Genomic DNA, 14,693 nt, shown 5'->3' on the forward strand with positions numbered 1-14,693 from the left:
CATCTTCTAAACCCTCAGGACAGAAATGGGGAAAACCACCTCTCTGGTTTACTCTGCCTCAAGGGCTGGAGTTTCATAATCTGATGCTGAAGCATCAGATGTTATTTAACTGCCCTTTGTGTTATTTAACTGCCTTGCTCTGATACACATACTCTTCTCAGGAACTGCAAATATTTTAATTCATTTTAAAGCAAGGTTTTTTATTACATTTTAATTACTCTTTTTCTTAATGACTGTATATCAAAACCACATTTCTTCCACAGAATCACATATTTTAAATCCCATATTTAAAATCTATTCACTGATTCACAGACTCAAAGCCCTCAGCAATCATGAGTAGGGCTCGATATCACACTTTTGAGTCTTGATTCACGACTATTTCTTCCCACATATCCAGATAAACCTTTGATAACCTCCTTTCTGATAAAAAGCAAGACCATACACCATTCTTTAAAGGACCATTATTAGCATAAAGCTTAGTTTTTCATCCTAGGCAGGTTACTTCAATTCCAGAGGTTTAATACTTGTAGGAGGAGAAAGAAATAAACTACATCCACATGTACTAGACAAGGCTTCTGCCAACCTAAGGGCTCTCTACACAGAATCAGGCTCTGCAGACAGAGCAAATGATGAATATTAGAAGGCAGTTAATAATTGTGAGTGATATGGACAATATAAATCAAGTTTAGAATACATGAACAGTGCTCCCAAGTGGTACAGGTCCAGCATCCCGTTTTCATTAATGCATCCTTTCAGGGGGACTCTTTCACACATAGAGCACATCTGTGTTGTGTCTTACACAGTTTTATCTCCAGGACTGAGAAAAAGTTGTCAGGAAAAACACAGGAGGTCATGGATAACTCAGGGAATGTCTCTGAGTGAGCACATACTGGTGAATGAGGAAATGCCCACAGACACCAAAACACCTCTCAGGGTCTTGCAGAGCACACAGCAACTGGATGTTGGGACTGGAGCAGGAATCTCTCTTTTCCAGCTGAGACATACATGTCTTTTATTGTTAAAGCCTTTTTTTTTCTTTAAGTTCCTCTTTACAATGCCCTTGTGAGGATCTAGGTCAAAGCCAAGTTCCTGAGGTCTTTTCTGGCACTGAAGCGGCCGTTTGGGTCTGTCCTGCTCATATTTCATTCCCTTTGTCATGTGAACATTTTTGGATATATTTCACATTGCTCTGACTTGAACAACCCCTGTCTTTTTTTATCACCATTGAAAATTAAAGGTCCATTGCTTCAGCCAACTCCATTTAAAGTCCATTGCTTTAATTTTAAATGAAAGTTACTGTTATCACAAATTGTCCAGAATTACCAAGGCAAAGATTTCACTTACATCTGATCACACCTTTGATAATATTAATTAGGCTATGCTAAGAACCTTACATTCATTTCAAAGAACTGCACTACCAGAGGAACAGTCCTAATTCCAACACCAGGCAAATAAAGTTGAGAAGTTGGTATATTTCTTGGGTAAAAGATGGCTTGTTTCAATGTTCTGATTTCTCTTTACATCACAAATGGCATGTGCTGTTTAGCACTGGCTAAGCAAAGAGCTGAACTTGGTACTAATAAAATATGTCTCCTACCAGAAGGCCATGAGTTCCATGTATGGCAACACACCTAGAGAAGCAGTGGTGGATAGCCAGGTTATCGAGGTATGTTGGGTGTCCATATCCTCCTCTCTCATCCACATCCTCAGCCAAGTGAAAATGCACAGGGTAACTGCCTAGGATTTGCTGCCCCATGTTTTTTAATTCCACTCCTGACATGTGAACAGAGCTAAAATTCCTTAAGATCTGTTGAAACAAATGTAGAATCCAAGTAAAGCATTACAATAGAAACATACACAAAAAGAAAAAACAAGTTTGGGCTTTTTTTTCTGTCATTAGGCAATATGTTTACAGAGTAAAATGGGGTCTGATCCCAGGAGGAAGTGTCAGCTCCCTATTTCCACTCACATCAGCTCAGGACCTGCAGAGCCCTGTGCCAGCAGCTGCACACCTACGGGCTCGGGGCTGCCAAGGACCAGCTGCCAAACAGCATGTGCAGTGTTTAGCAATAGCAGTGACAGACACGGTACTCCTGCCAACTACAGAAAGGGGGAGCATTTGCTACCAGGCTCTATTTCCTGCCAGCTTTTACTCTTGTCAAGTGATTTTAGTCCAGACCTGCACAGCTCCCTGATTTCCACCGACTGGGGGAGGAGCAGTTTTACATAAAGCCCCCACCACAGCAAGACTCTGCACTTCCGCCTAGAACACGAAGCACAACAGGGTGAGACCCAGGACTTCTCTGAGGGAGTGGGTATGCTCTGCAGAATGCACAATTTCTTCAGTGGTACCCTGTGAACTAACTTCACATTAACCCTACTGACAGCAGTGCTGCTAAAGAATGTTTTTGCAGACACAGTGAAGAAAATGGAACAAACTTACAGCAAGTCCTTTGCAAAACAGGCCAACAAACTCCCCCCTTCTTCATAGACAGGTATACCTTTTCCCCCAGACACAATGTTAGTTTCATGCATTTATCCTTTCACTTGTTTACAAAGGAAAGGAACTATCTGAAACCACCTACAAGCACATGCATTATAAGTTACTCACTTTAATGTGTCCTCCAAATGTATCAAAAGAGAAAAACTGGCATTGGTTTTGTCCATAACAGGAGTCTTCCATTTCTCCTTGAATAAGGATGTTTCTAGTCAGAAGACCAACTTCTGCCCGCATGTCGACACCATCTATGACTTCTCCCATGTGAAGATAAAGTGGGCTGCCTGTGGAAATCACAAACCTTTTAATTCAGAGTGAGCACAGTGTGTTTGTTATTGTATTGTTCTGAGTAAGTGTACATCTTTCATTTAAGAAATCACCAATTCTGGGGATGTGCCTGATCCCAGAAGAGATCAACACTTCCTCAGGCTTCTACAGAGGACTGCTGCCTCTGGACAAACTTCCAAGTCCCAATATAATATTGGGCCCTTCAGCTCTCATATGTACCCATGTGTTAAAAAGGTAAGCAGAATGTAAAAGACGAGGCAATGTAAATAGTTACTACAAACAATTAGTTTGATAAAAATATTTCATACCATCAATTTTCACTTGATTACTTTTACATTCAGGACAAGGAAGGAGATTAAACTCTTCAGCCTGATGCATAGAATAGTCTGTACTGGCAATGACTATACGGTCACCAGGTAGCCAACTTGTAACCTCATCCACCAGATGAATAATTATTCCTTTGGTCACTTCCACTTTAAATCCATTATGAGGCACCCCTGAAAAATGAAGCAATCAATTATTTTTACAGTTGCACATGGCAGAATCGTGCAATTAACTGAAGAGCATACCAATTTAATTTTTATCTAGATAACTCTGTGCATGATAGAAGTGCTCTAGCCATTAACTATGCCAGTGCCATCTCTTTGCAGGCAGATAAAATGTTACTTTGAGAGAGCACTGCTGTTAGTTTGGTCAATGTCCACGCGAGCCAAAGATTATGATATGATTATCATTTCACTGTTCAGATTCACAGCAGCCGAAAAAAGCAAAGCAAAGCAACAGAAGACAAGCAATTGTCAGGGAAAACCGAACCTTTTATCCACCCACTGAAAGCAGTAACAGTGAAACGGGTGCCGTCGTAGGTGAGGAAATCTCTTTGGGCTATCGCTAACCCCGTTGTTCCATTCCCGTGATACTCCCGCTTATCTTCTGCTGTGGAGAGCTGATCGCCTCCTAGGATCCCCACCAGCGCCCAGGGCTGCCTGAAGGATTCAGGGAAGGAGCAAACCAGTGACATCCCGAACCCTCGACCCTGCAGAAATCTTAGGCAGGAGGGAGCAAGCAGCGCGACACGACTTCCCTCCCTCTGGCACGGGTTGCCCACCGCATCCCTACCCGGGGTACCCGCCGCCCCCCGCCCGCGGGCCCTGCCGAGCCCCGCTCCGCCCCTCGGTCGGGACGAGCCCCCGGCGGAGCGCGGCCCCGCGCGGAGCTGTCCATGGTGGCTCCGCTCCCGCCCCCCTCTGCTCCCGCCCCCGCCTCACCTGTATCCCAGGCGGGCGATGAACCTGCTGCCCAGGCGGTCCCGCAGCAGCAGCCGCGTCTCCGGCGTGAGGCTGCGGGCAGCCGAGTCCCCCACGGCCGCCGCCACCACGCTGCCGGGGGGCTGCCGGGCCAGGAAGGCTCTCAGCCGCCGGCCCTCGCCCGGCCGCAGGTGGGTGTCGAAGCGTCCCGCCGCCAGCACCCGCGCCGTGCCGCCGTCCAGGACGCGGAGGTTGAGTCCGCGGCTGCCCCACCTCCTCTCGGAGGAGTAGGGGCCGTGCCGGAGCCCGCCGGGGTGCAGCGTCTTGTCCAGGAGGGTCCAGGAGCGGGTCCGCCGGCCGTGCAGCTCCAGGACGCCGCCGCGACCCACGCCCACGAACTTCTGCCCGAAGCCCTCCACGGCCGCCCCCTCGGCGGCTCGCCCGTACAGCGAGATGGTGGCCCGCGAGCCGTAGGGGCAGCGCTCCGAGCCGATGTGCAGCTCCCCGCCGTCGTGGATGAGGATGTAGCGGGCCCGCAGGGTGATGGGCGGCCCGTGGGGGCGGTCGGCGAACACGAGCATCCCTGCGTGGCGAGGGGAGCGGAGCGGGGCTGGGTGCGCGCACAGCCGGGCCAGGAGATGCCCCCACCGGCGGGCACGGCTGGGCCGCCACCCGCGGTACGCGGGCTCCGGGGCGGCGGCGGCCCCGCTTACCTCCGTCGCGGATGACGAGGGAGTGGAAGGCGGCGGAGCTCTCGAGGCGCAGGGCCGCCCCCCGGCCCACCACGGCGGCGCGGCTGGTGTCGGAGCCGGGTCGCCACGGGGCGAGGTGCGGGACGGCCTCCGGGCAGGGCCCTGCAAGAGACGGGCGGCGGCAGCGGCGGGGTCGGGAGGTGGAGGGGCGCGGAGGGGCGCGGTACCGACCTGATGCGCTGCCGCCGTTCGCTGCTCCAAGGCGCGTCCCTCGGCGGCACCGGGACCAGGACCGTCTCCAGGTCCGGCGCGAAGGGCAGGAGGAGCCACGGCTCCCCGAGGCTCCCCGCGCTCAGCATGTCCCGGGCAGTCCCGCAGCCTCTACCTGCATCCCGGGGCCGCGGGGCCGCCCCCGCCCGCAACTGGTGCGGCGCGGCTGTGCACGGAGCCGGCGAGTGGCACAGTTTGCTTTCGATGTGTTTCGGTTTTGTTGTTTGGGTTTTTTTCCTTCCCCCCCCCCCTCCACTTAACGTCGCAAGAACGAAAGCAGAAACCCCCTTCCCGCTCCACACAACCCCGGACACGGCGAGGCACCAGAACAGTGAGGCGGACAGAGGGAGCCGGCGCGGAGCAAACCCAGCGGCGGATCGACGAGCGGCACTGGCGCGTTCCAAACTTCGCTGCAGACGCTTACCTGGAGCGTCCCGGCAGCACCGACCGCGGACTCTGCCCGACGCCTCTCGGAGCTGCCGGCCCGGGCTGCCGGGCACCCAGCGGGGCAGGCAGGGCAGGGGCAGGCAGGCGCAGGCAGCTCCCGCTCCGCCGCTCCGGCTGCCTCCCCTCCGCCTCCCTATTTATATCCATCTCCCAACCGCTGGCGGTGCCCGCACTGTTTACAGCGGCGGAGCCGCTGGCTCCTCCCAGCCGGGGACGATCCCTCCAGCCTGGACGTATATCTGCGACCGGCGCCCTGATGCCCGGGACCGGGAGGAGCCCCGCCGCCCGCACAGAAAGGTCTTCCCCGGCTACGAGCCCCGGGCGCTGCGGGCTCCTCGCCGAGCTCGCCGGGGTGATGGGGAGCGGCCTCGGGGGGTCTGTGCAGACCCACAGAGCACCCAGCTGGGCTCAGCAGCCCCGTGCAAAGCGTGTGGCTGGGTGCCAGCTGCCTTCCCAAAGGCAGGGGGCTGAGGTGCCCCAGCCCCAGACCCTGAAGTGCTCACAGGAGCTTGGGATGCCTCGGCCCTTCTTGGGGTCAGCTGACCCCTCTGGCACCTTCCCTTGGGGGTGTTTTACCCTGTGCTGTCCTGTGTCTGGCAGATCTATGGACAACACTGTAACCCAGCAGCTGCAAAAGCTCCCCTAACAGTGGGTGAGCAGAGAGGTATCTGCCACTTCACCTCCCATCATCTGCCAAATCAACCTGTAGTCAGAGTCTGCAGTGAGAGGAAAAGGCTTAGAAGATGCTCTGACAAGACACAGCCTCAAAGAAAACCCCCTTTTACCCCCCTGGCCTGGGGCTGCCTTCCTGGCTTTGCAGGCTCCAGTCTCAAAGGACGTGGCACTGTCTGTCACATCATCACACCTCTCACACCTATCACTGACCATCACACACTGGTTCATTTTCCATGTACCAGAACATCACATTTTTTTATAGGCTCTAAAATACAGCACAACTGAGCTTCTGGGTGGCACATAAATACAGGTCTCTGTTTTACTCCAGCCACTGCCTTCTCTCTCCCAGGGTTGCAATCCCTCATCTCCACTCCACAACCCAACATCCAGAGAGGACAAGGTGGAAGTGGGCAGGCAACTGTGCCAGCCACTGCTCCTGCCCAGGGCCAAAGCCAAAGAGGTGCAGAGCCACAGGTGCTGTTGGTCTCTGAGACATTTGTGTGCCATCGTCTGGTCAAACTGTTCCAATCTGTCACCTCTGAAATTTATTCTGGTGCAGGATTTCTTCTGACAGAGGGCACAAAGAGGCTATAGTCATGTTAATAAGGAGCAAGTGCTGTCAGACAAAATATAGGAACAGACTGGAAGCAGGAGGGTGGGTGAGGGGCACAGCCATGCCCCACGCTCCAGACAGCAGCTCTGAAGAGGGAGCAACACTCACTTATGCTAAACAAAACCCATCCACTCTCTTACACCTGGTCCTGGGACCCAGAGAATTGCTGAATCTGAAGATAAGCATCCAGCCCAGAGAAACAAACCCCGATAACACTCCCTTGTTTCAGTACTCCATAAATACAGGGAAACGTTAGAGCTGCCACCTTTGCTACCGGCTGTTCATCTGTCATTTAGTGCTGGCACTTCTATTCCTGTCTCAAATAGCTTTTGTCATTTTCCTTCCAAAAAAGCAGCATTAGTCAGCGTTGTGCCTCCTCCTTATCTGAATATGACACATATGAATGCAGGTCATGGGAAAGCAGAGCTGCTACCAGAAATAGCAATTTTTTTTGAGGAAAATTTATCTACTGGTGGAAATTTCAGGCAATATGAGACATATAGGAGTATTTTGTCTTAAAACACACTAAATTCTCTGAATTCAATGGTTCTAGAAGTTCAAAATTTGAGGTAGAAGAACCTCTATTTCACACCTGCTGGGGTCCTAGAAACCTCATACATTGCTATTTAAAATATTTACTTCGTGCAAAAGATTTCACAGGCTTGCAATCTAAATAAAAGGCAACAATGAATAATCTAACACAGTAATAGTGGAGGTAAATATAAGCCAGGCTTTGGTTAGTGCTAAGCTTTTTGCAGGCCTCATGGAACAATCAACAAAGCCAAAGTCACTCCTGCTTACCTGGGACTTTTCCTGAACAAGAAACCAAAATTTTTGAGGTGTGAGCGCTGTTTACATAATTCAAAACCGTTTTTCCTCTGCAGCCTCAGAATCCACAGAAATAGACTGGTTTGATTCTTTTTCTGAAAGAACTACTCTCAGGTGAATGACTTCAGTGCCATTTCACCCCACATTAAGTTTTCACTGGCCTGAGGAAGAAAATTTCAGACTAAATGAGACTGGATGTATTACCCTGTTTTCTAAAGATTCCTATCTCTTTTTAAGATAAACACGGAAGCACCCATTACTATCTGTAGGTTGGTGCTCAAGAGGTAAACTCTTTTCCTCTCACTCTTTTCCAAATTTCATTTTCCACATTGATTTCTGTTTTGCAGCAGCATTGTGTTGAAGCTTATACCACAGCACTCCATTACAGGATGCATCCACAGCATGAGAACATTCCTGAACATCCTCACACCTGCAAGTGAGAAATCATGACTAATAGTCACTGCCTCCAACACACGCCTGGTGTAACTCTTCCTCACAAAAATAACCAACCCAAACCCTCCTCCGAGTGCTATAGTGAGTTATAAACTTTAGTTTACCTTTCTAACAAAAAAAAATGGATCATTTTCTGTAATGGGTTGCCAGGAACAAGACAACCTCGACTGTCCTGTGTCTTGGCACGTTGCAATGGCTGTGATGCTTTGCCTACAAACACAGCTGTAACATTCAATAACAAATATCGATGGCTGAGAACCTTCATGTTAAGGCAAGGGCAGAGAACTAAGCTGCTCTGAATGAGTCGCCTGACGGAATCCACTCCCAAGGCACAGACACCCCTGCCCAGGGACTCAGCTCTCGCACAGGAATGCGGGGAGTTTCCTTCTCTGAAAGCGGTTTTCCCGGGCACTCCAGGGAGGATGGTTCCTCCTCTGTAAGCGATTTTTTTTCCCGGGCACACTCCCTCGCTGGGCAGTTTCCTGTTTCCTCCTTACTGCTCCGAGAAAGGAAGGAGAAGCGGAGGCAGCATCCCCTGAGCAACACCCCGTTCCCACGGAGCAGAGAACTGGAGGCGCCGCGGGATAAACTCCGGCCGTGTGTGTGGGGGGTCTGGTGCGCTCAGCGCCAGCTCAGCCACCAAACCTGCGTGCCCGGAGTCCCCCACGGACGCGGACACGGACACGGGCCCCGCTGTCCCGCGGGGCGAACACGACCTGTCCCTGCAGAGCCGCGGGCGGGCGGGAGGCGGCGCCCCTGCACAGCCGCTGCCCGCGGGCCGGGAACACCCGCCCGCACCCCGGCGGGATCCCGCCCTCCTATCGCCCCTCCTGCCCAGGGATGAGCGCTCCTCGTCCTGCCTTTTGCTCAGCCCGAACCCCGAGTGCGCCTCCTGGCACAGACCAGACCACTGGGTTGCATCCAGTGATGCCCGGCCCCGCGATTCCCCGCTAAGACAGCACCAGAAAGAGATACCAAACCCACATCTCCTCCTTGTGTACCTACCACTTTGCTCCTCTTCTGGCTTTGACGGCGTTTTCCTTGGTTTAATCATTTGCTTCTTGAGCAGAGAGAAGGCCTTGGACTGCTGAGCTTCAAACAGCACACCCATGTTCCCGAGGAGCCGGAGCACCCTGTGCAGCAGGAACGGCTTCACCTTGTGCTGGGCCACCTTGAGAGGGTTGATATGAATTTTGGGGAGGTTGACTTCTCGATCACAATTATGAAACTGAAAGAGATTCCAGGCCAAGCTAGGTCTAAAGATATCCATTAAAATGTATCTGGAGAGTTTAAGGAGCATATCACAGGACAACTGCTTTTCTTGTGGCTTCTGGTTCAGGTTCTGACTAAGCAAACTTCTCCTTCCGTGGTAACTCAGGAGAGAGCTGCTTCTGAAGGAGCTGGAGGGTTTGTAAGAGGCCACGGTCCCAGAAAGGGTTTTCTTACTGTGCAACAGTCTTCTGTAATCCATATCCCACAAAGAACTATTGGGATTCAAGCCATGTTCTGAAATAATCATGAATACAGTAAAACCTATTAAACATAAAAAGCAAAGAATCCCAGGCAGTTTGTTTCCTGAAAATATATGCATATCTATATATCTGCATTTATGGATGTTCTGCTGCAGCCCTGGATACAGTGCAGATCACTGCACTACTTTGACAAACACAGAATGTTTCAACAGGCCAAATCAATAGATTTGAGATATTTATGTTTTTAGGTACCATAACATAATAATGATCATCTGCAATTTTTAATTTAAACTACTGTTTTCTGTAATGCTCAGGAAAACTATCTTAGTTATTCATACATACACCCCAGAGTACACAGATTCCTAAAATCACCAAGAGTACGTACTACTCCATATAAATTTTACTGAAAAACATTAAGAAAAATAATGATTCTTAATAAAGACTGTAAAAGCCTTTTTCATAGTTGCCTAAGAAAGGAAACTTTTACACTCTCACTGAGCCATTTGCATTTTGGGTCCAGCCCCAGGCTCCAGCACAGTCTCTAATTTTCTAACAGATATAGGTTGGGTTTAAACAAAAGGCTCAGTTTTGCTTTCTAGGTGCCCTCTCTGGTCTCTTCCTGCTGATTAAAGCCGTTATCTCAGTGTAACAAGGTTAAGCCGTAGCTGCTCAAAGGCCACAGTAGCTTCATCCTGCTGTAAGAAGGTATTGGTAAGGGAGAATTGTCACTCTCTGGAGCTCAAACTTTCTTCTAAGGTAGTGCCCCTACCCACCTCTCCTTTCTCCAGGCTGAGCCCAAAGGTTCAATTTACACTCTGAGAATTAATCAATAAAACAATTACATGCAATATAAGTAGGTTGGGATTTCATGATAAGTAGGGCTGCAAACACACAAGAAAGCTCCGATAATTAAAAGGGACAAGGAACCCAAAACTCGATGGCATGTTGCCAGAAATGTTTGGAATGGTGAATGTTTTAGTGTAACAGCATCCTGCTAAAGGCTGGAGGTCATGTCCTGGGAGCCTTGGAATGTTCCTGCAGCCTTTCCTTTCATTTCCAAGCAGAGAACAGGATTTTTAAGACTGTTCTTCTATTTCCGACAGGGGCATCCCAGACCAGCATGTTTGACAAGCTTCAGGTTTGTTGATTTTTGTTTGATTTAAGATTAAAGTTATCAGTTTCAAGTAGTTGTGACTTAGGGTTCAGGGGATTGCTTGCATACTGTAATTGTATTAGTTAAGTATTCTACTATTTTGTTGGAATTTCACATATCAAAATGCCCATTTATGGCTGTAATTCATCCCTGAAATATAACATTGCATTACTTAGAAAATGTAAAATATGACTGGTAGGACTAGATGGCAGCGGGTAACTCGGGAACATGTCATAACAAAAGCAGCATTTTGCATCTTTATGGCATCTTTCATGCAGAGCAATCCACAGGCATTGCAAGAGCCCTTTTTCATAAGACCCCTGAGAGATCAATGAGCTCTTCCATTTAGTTTGGCGATGGGCTGACATGGAAGGAGGTGAACTGCTTGTGTGAGATCCCTGGGAGGAACTCCCAAGGAGAGTGGAAGGAGGACCCAGCTCCAGGAGGACCCCAGTAAGGTGGAGTCCACATTACCCCGTCCTCCTGGGCAGATGCGTTGGAGGGCCAATGGTTCATTCAGAGGAGGCTGGCAGGCACCGCTGCCATCCCACTGGTGCTGGTCTGAGCCAAAGGGAAATAGTCTGGAGGCAGATCCAAAGCATTCCTAAGTGCACCTAATGGCACCGCTGCAGCCAAGCGACTTGGAATGTAAGCAATGTTAAATCTTTAAGCAGGTCTGCAAAGCTTCCAGAGCAAACTGCTTTGCAAAACGTTATTTAGAATAAACAAAACTTTGGATCGATGTCTTGTCTTTAGAGGCAGCCCTTAAACTGAAAAAGGCCTAAGAGACTAAAGGAGAAAATCAATGAAGGACCCACTGCTTGCAGTCACCTCCAAAGCCACAGTCAAACCGAGCCACCTATGTTTGTCCTGAAGTCAAAGTGGGATCCAGAGGTGTGTTGTCTCCCTTCCGCCGGTTCTCCAGACAAAGAAAGGGTCCGTTCCAGCAGCCCTGCGCCTTCTCCTCTCCCGGAGCAGCCACAGCCCGGGCAGCCCGAGCTGGCAGCCGGGCCCCAGCCCCGAGGCGGGTTCAGCCCCCAGGGCTGCAGCACCGCCTCCCCCGGCAGCACCGCCCGTCCCCGGGTCGTCACTCACCGTGTCCGCTCGTCGCCTGCGCCCCGGGCCGGGCGCCCACCACCATCACCATCATCACCATCACCAGGAGCAGCAGCAGCAGCCGGGCGGCCCTGGGGCTCCTCGGGGGTGTCCCGCAGAGCCCCCTCCCAGCCCGGCGCCCCCCGCCCGCCCCCGTACCTGGCGGCATGGCCACGGCCACCCCGGGCAGCCCCGCGGGGAGGGACGGAGCGCAGCCCGGCTGCCCCTCGGCGCGGAGCCAGGCGGACGGAGGCTGCCCGGGAGGGATTCCCCCGCCGGACACAAGGGTCGGTTCTGTCCCGAGCCGCCGCTGGCACGGCCCAGGGGAGCGGGGATGCTCCGGCCTCCGCGAGCGAGGGAAGTGCAGCTCCGTCCCAGGCGGAGCGGGAGAGCGAACACAGCCGCGCTCAGCAGCGCCCAGGTACAGCCAGCCCAGAATTCTACTTTAGAAAGCGACGTGCTGCGCTCGCAGCCCCGCACCGCCGGGCCCTAAAGGAAACCAAAGCACCTTTATAGGTACAAAAACCAGCAGGCAATTTATAACTGACATACTAATGGTGTATGGGTCTTCTTGGGGGTTCTTTTCTTTTTTTTTTTTTTAAGATATCTAGGCATGTCTCCCTAACACTTTCTGCTGACTTAGCTTAGTTACTGCAGAAACCCAGCTTCAAAACTAGACATCGACAGAGGCAGAGTCAAAGGAGCAGTGCTTACTCTCCCACTGCAAGGACCAGCTCCTGCTTTTTACTGTTGTGGCAAAGTTATGAGACCCAAATTCAACCTCTCACTTTGAAATTCACACCCATCTGATCTAAGAACTACCACTGGACTTGGAAAGCAATACAGGCTCCACAGGTAGTTTCTGTGCCTGACCTCATTCTCAACAGCAGAGTGCCCACCATCAAAGAGGCCCCTTACCCTTACCCAGCGCTGGAGTACAAATGACTGCATTTGCCACACAAGAAATTTCAGAGCTGAAATAGCTGGAGAACTCCACAAAAAAGGATATAGAGAAATAAGTTAAATGGGCTTAGACTAGATCATCAGTTTGCATTCACGAGAATAGACCTAAGGGAGAAAACACTTTCCAAATGAGAGCTATCAAGGTTGACGGCTGAACGAATAACCAGAGGAAGCAGATACTTTGGGTCTCTATTTCTATGTTTAGCACCATTTAGAAAAAGCAAATACAATACAGAGTTTATAGAAGATGTGTACAATGCCAAGCATAAATACAGGTTTGGGTATTTAGAGCTAAAGGGCCAGTGCCCCGAGCAGAGCACAAGTTACAGGAATGACATGGAAGAACAAAGAACAAAAACGCGGCAGAGGCAACACAGGTAACAGGCCTCCATGTGAGTACAAGTTAAATTTATAACAGTTACATAAATTTTAAAAGGATACATATTAGACTCCTTGGAAACTGCCACCTTTGAAGTTGTAACAAATATTCTTCTCTGGCTTTTTCAAAGTGCAAGCACCAGACAACTACTGATAGTAAACAGATGTACCACACCTTACCTTCCTGCAAACATCATCGGTGGCTGTACTACATGAACACAAATGGTCAGTCACACAGGAAAAATGGACAGAGCATCCCCATCAACAATAAAACGTTAGTGATAGCTCACACCCTTGGAAGACCCGTTGCATAATTTATCCAGGCACACAGAGCCATTTTTACAGTGACACCTTGATAGCTCTAAAATATGCCTAACAAGTTCTTGTAAAGGCCCACATTATACATTTAAATGACAGAGTGTTAGCAGTTTGCTGGAACAGACTATTTTATTTTTTTTTTAGCCCAAAATTTGTTTTTCATAACCTCACATCATCCCCTTTCCCATCATTTAAAAACTCTGTTCTAACCCTTTTTTCTTTTAAAAAAATGAGGACCTGAAATCCACTGCCATGGATTAACTGCAGCTTCATGACTTGGCCACATTTATTCAATTAATAGTTCTAAGGTTGACCAGCAGTGTTCTGAAATGCCTGAAAGTGATGCTTTGATAAAAGTTTACAATATAAAGCAGCTCACTATCAGGGTTTGTGTATAGCATATGTCAGAAAATTATAAAAAAATCAGAATTAATTTAAGAACTACTGGATGAGAACTGGGCTACAAGGAATATTATTTAAGGGACCAAACAGGTAAACAAATCACTGAATTAAAATAGTGGTAAGACGATCCATACCAGTGGATCAATGATAGGTCATTAACATTTTAATTAAGAGCAAAACATCTGTGTTACTTAAATGCAGATTAACTTCACAAAGCAAAACAGACAATGCAGAAACCAGATTAGCGAGGCACCTCTGAGAATTAGTTAAGCAGGAATTCAGGCAAATATAAGATAGTCCAAGTGGAAATTCATGTTCATCCAGAACACTGTGAACTCAGGCTGCATGTGCAGAGACCACAGGACACACACAATAATGCTGAATTCGGATCTGGGGCTCTCATTAACAGAGGAATACTGATAAAATGCAAAGCAACTGCAAAGACAAGTCACAGAATGGCTGCAGGTGTTGAAAAAGTAGTCATCAAAGAAATCAGTTTATAGGGAAAAGGTTAAATGTACGAGTTTGTATAAGTAAAAGGGTAGCTATAAGGGGTCATAAGGACAAGAAACATTGCAGGCTAAAGTTTCAGAGCAACACAAAGTTCAATGTAGGTATAAAAAAAACCAGTGCCCAATTAGGCAAAAATCCCCCAAGTCACTGCATTGACAGGCTGACTCAAAGTTACCTTGACTACCTGTACCACAGACAGCAGCTTTGTTTCCCAGGGCTACAGTCTCAGGAAGAACACACTGAAAAAAACCCACTGTGGATTTATGAAGGTACAATAAATATAATATAAAATCAAACATGTATCTGAACATTTATTTAAAATACAGAAGGGAAGTGGTGAGCTTGAGGTGATGAATAGGCAAAACTTGCCAGTTTTGGCTGGAAGAGTCACC

The 14,693-nt window shown here is 49.3% G+C and overlaps 1 protein-coding gene across 1 annotated transcript in view; it reads right to left on the bottom strand.

Moving 5' to 3' along the window:
* The window catches only part of LOC113970097 (cell surface hyaluronidase-like), a 53,815-nt gene extending 41,980 nt beyond the window's left edge, over positions 1 to 11,835 (bottom strand). Inside the window, exons 1-8 of the mRNA XM_027688624.1 lie at positions 11,728 to 11,835; positions 9,013 to 9,513; positions 4,743 to 4,883; positions 4,051 to 4,612; positions 3,599 to 3,768; positions 3,094 to 3,282; positions 2,612 to 2,781; positions 1,598 to 1,807 (exon numbers count right to left, since the gene is read on the bottom strand). Coding sequence (XP_027544425.1) covers positions 1,598 to 1,807; positions 2,612 to 2,781; positions 3,094 to 3,282; positions 3,599 to 3,768; positions 4,051 to 4,612; positions 4,743 to 4,883; positions 9,013 to 9,513; positions 11,728 to 11,788 — 2,004 coding nt within the window. The 5' untranslated portion in view covers positions 11,789 to 11,835. The remainder of the gene's footprint in view (positions 1 to 1,597; positions 1,808 to 2,611; positions 2,782 to 3,093; positions 3,283 to 3,598; positions 3,769 to 4,050; positions 4,613 to 4,742; positions 4,884 to 9,012; positions 9,514 to 11,727) is intronic.
* Positions 11,836 to 14,693: the final 2,858 nt, after the last annotated feature.

Source organism: Neopelma chrysocephalum, unplaced genomic scaffold, assembly GCF_003984885.1.
Source record: "Neopelma chrysocephalum unplaced genomic scaffold, ASM398488v2 Primary Assembly neopelma1_75, whole genome shotgun sequence".
In the NCBI taxonomy this organism is placed as follows: Eukaryota; Metazoa; Chordata; class Aves; order Passeriformes; family Pipridae; genus Neopelma; species Neopelma chrysocephalum.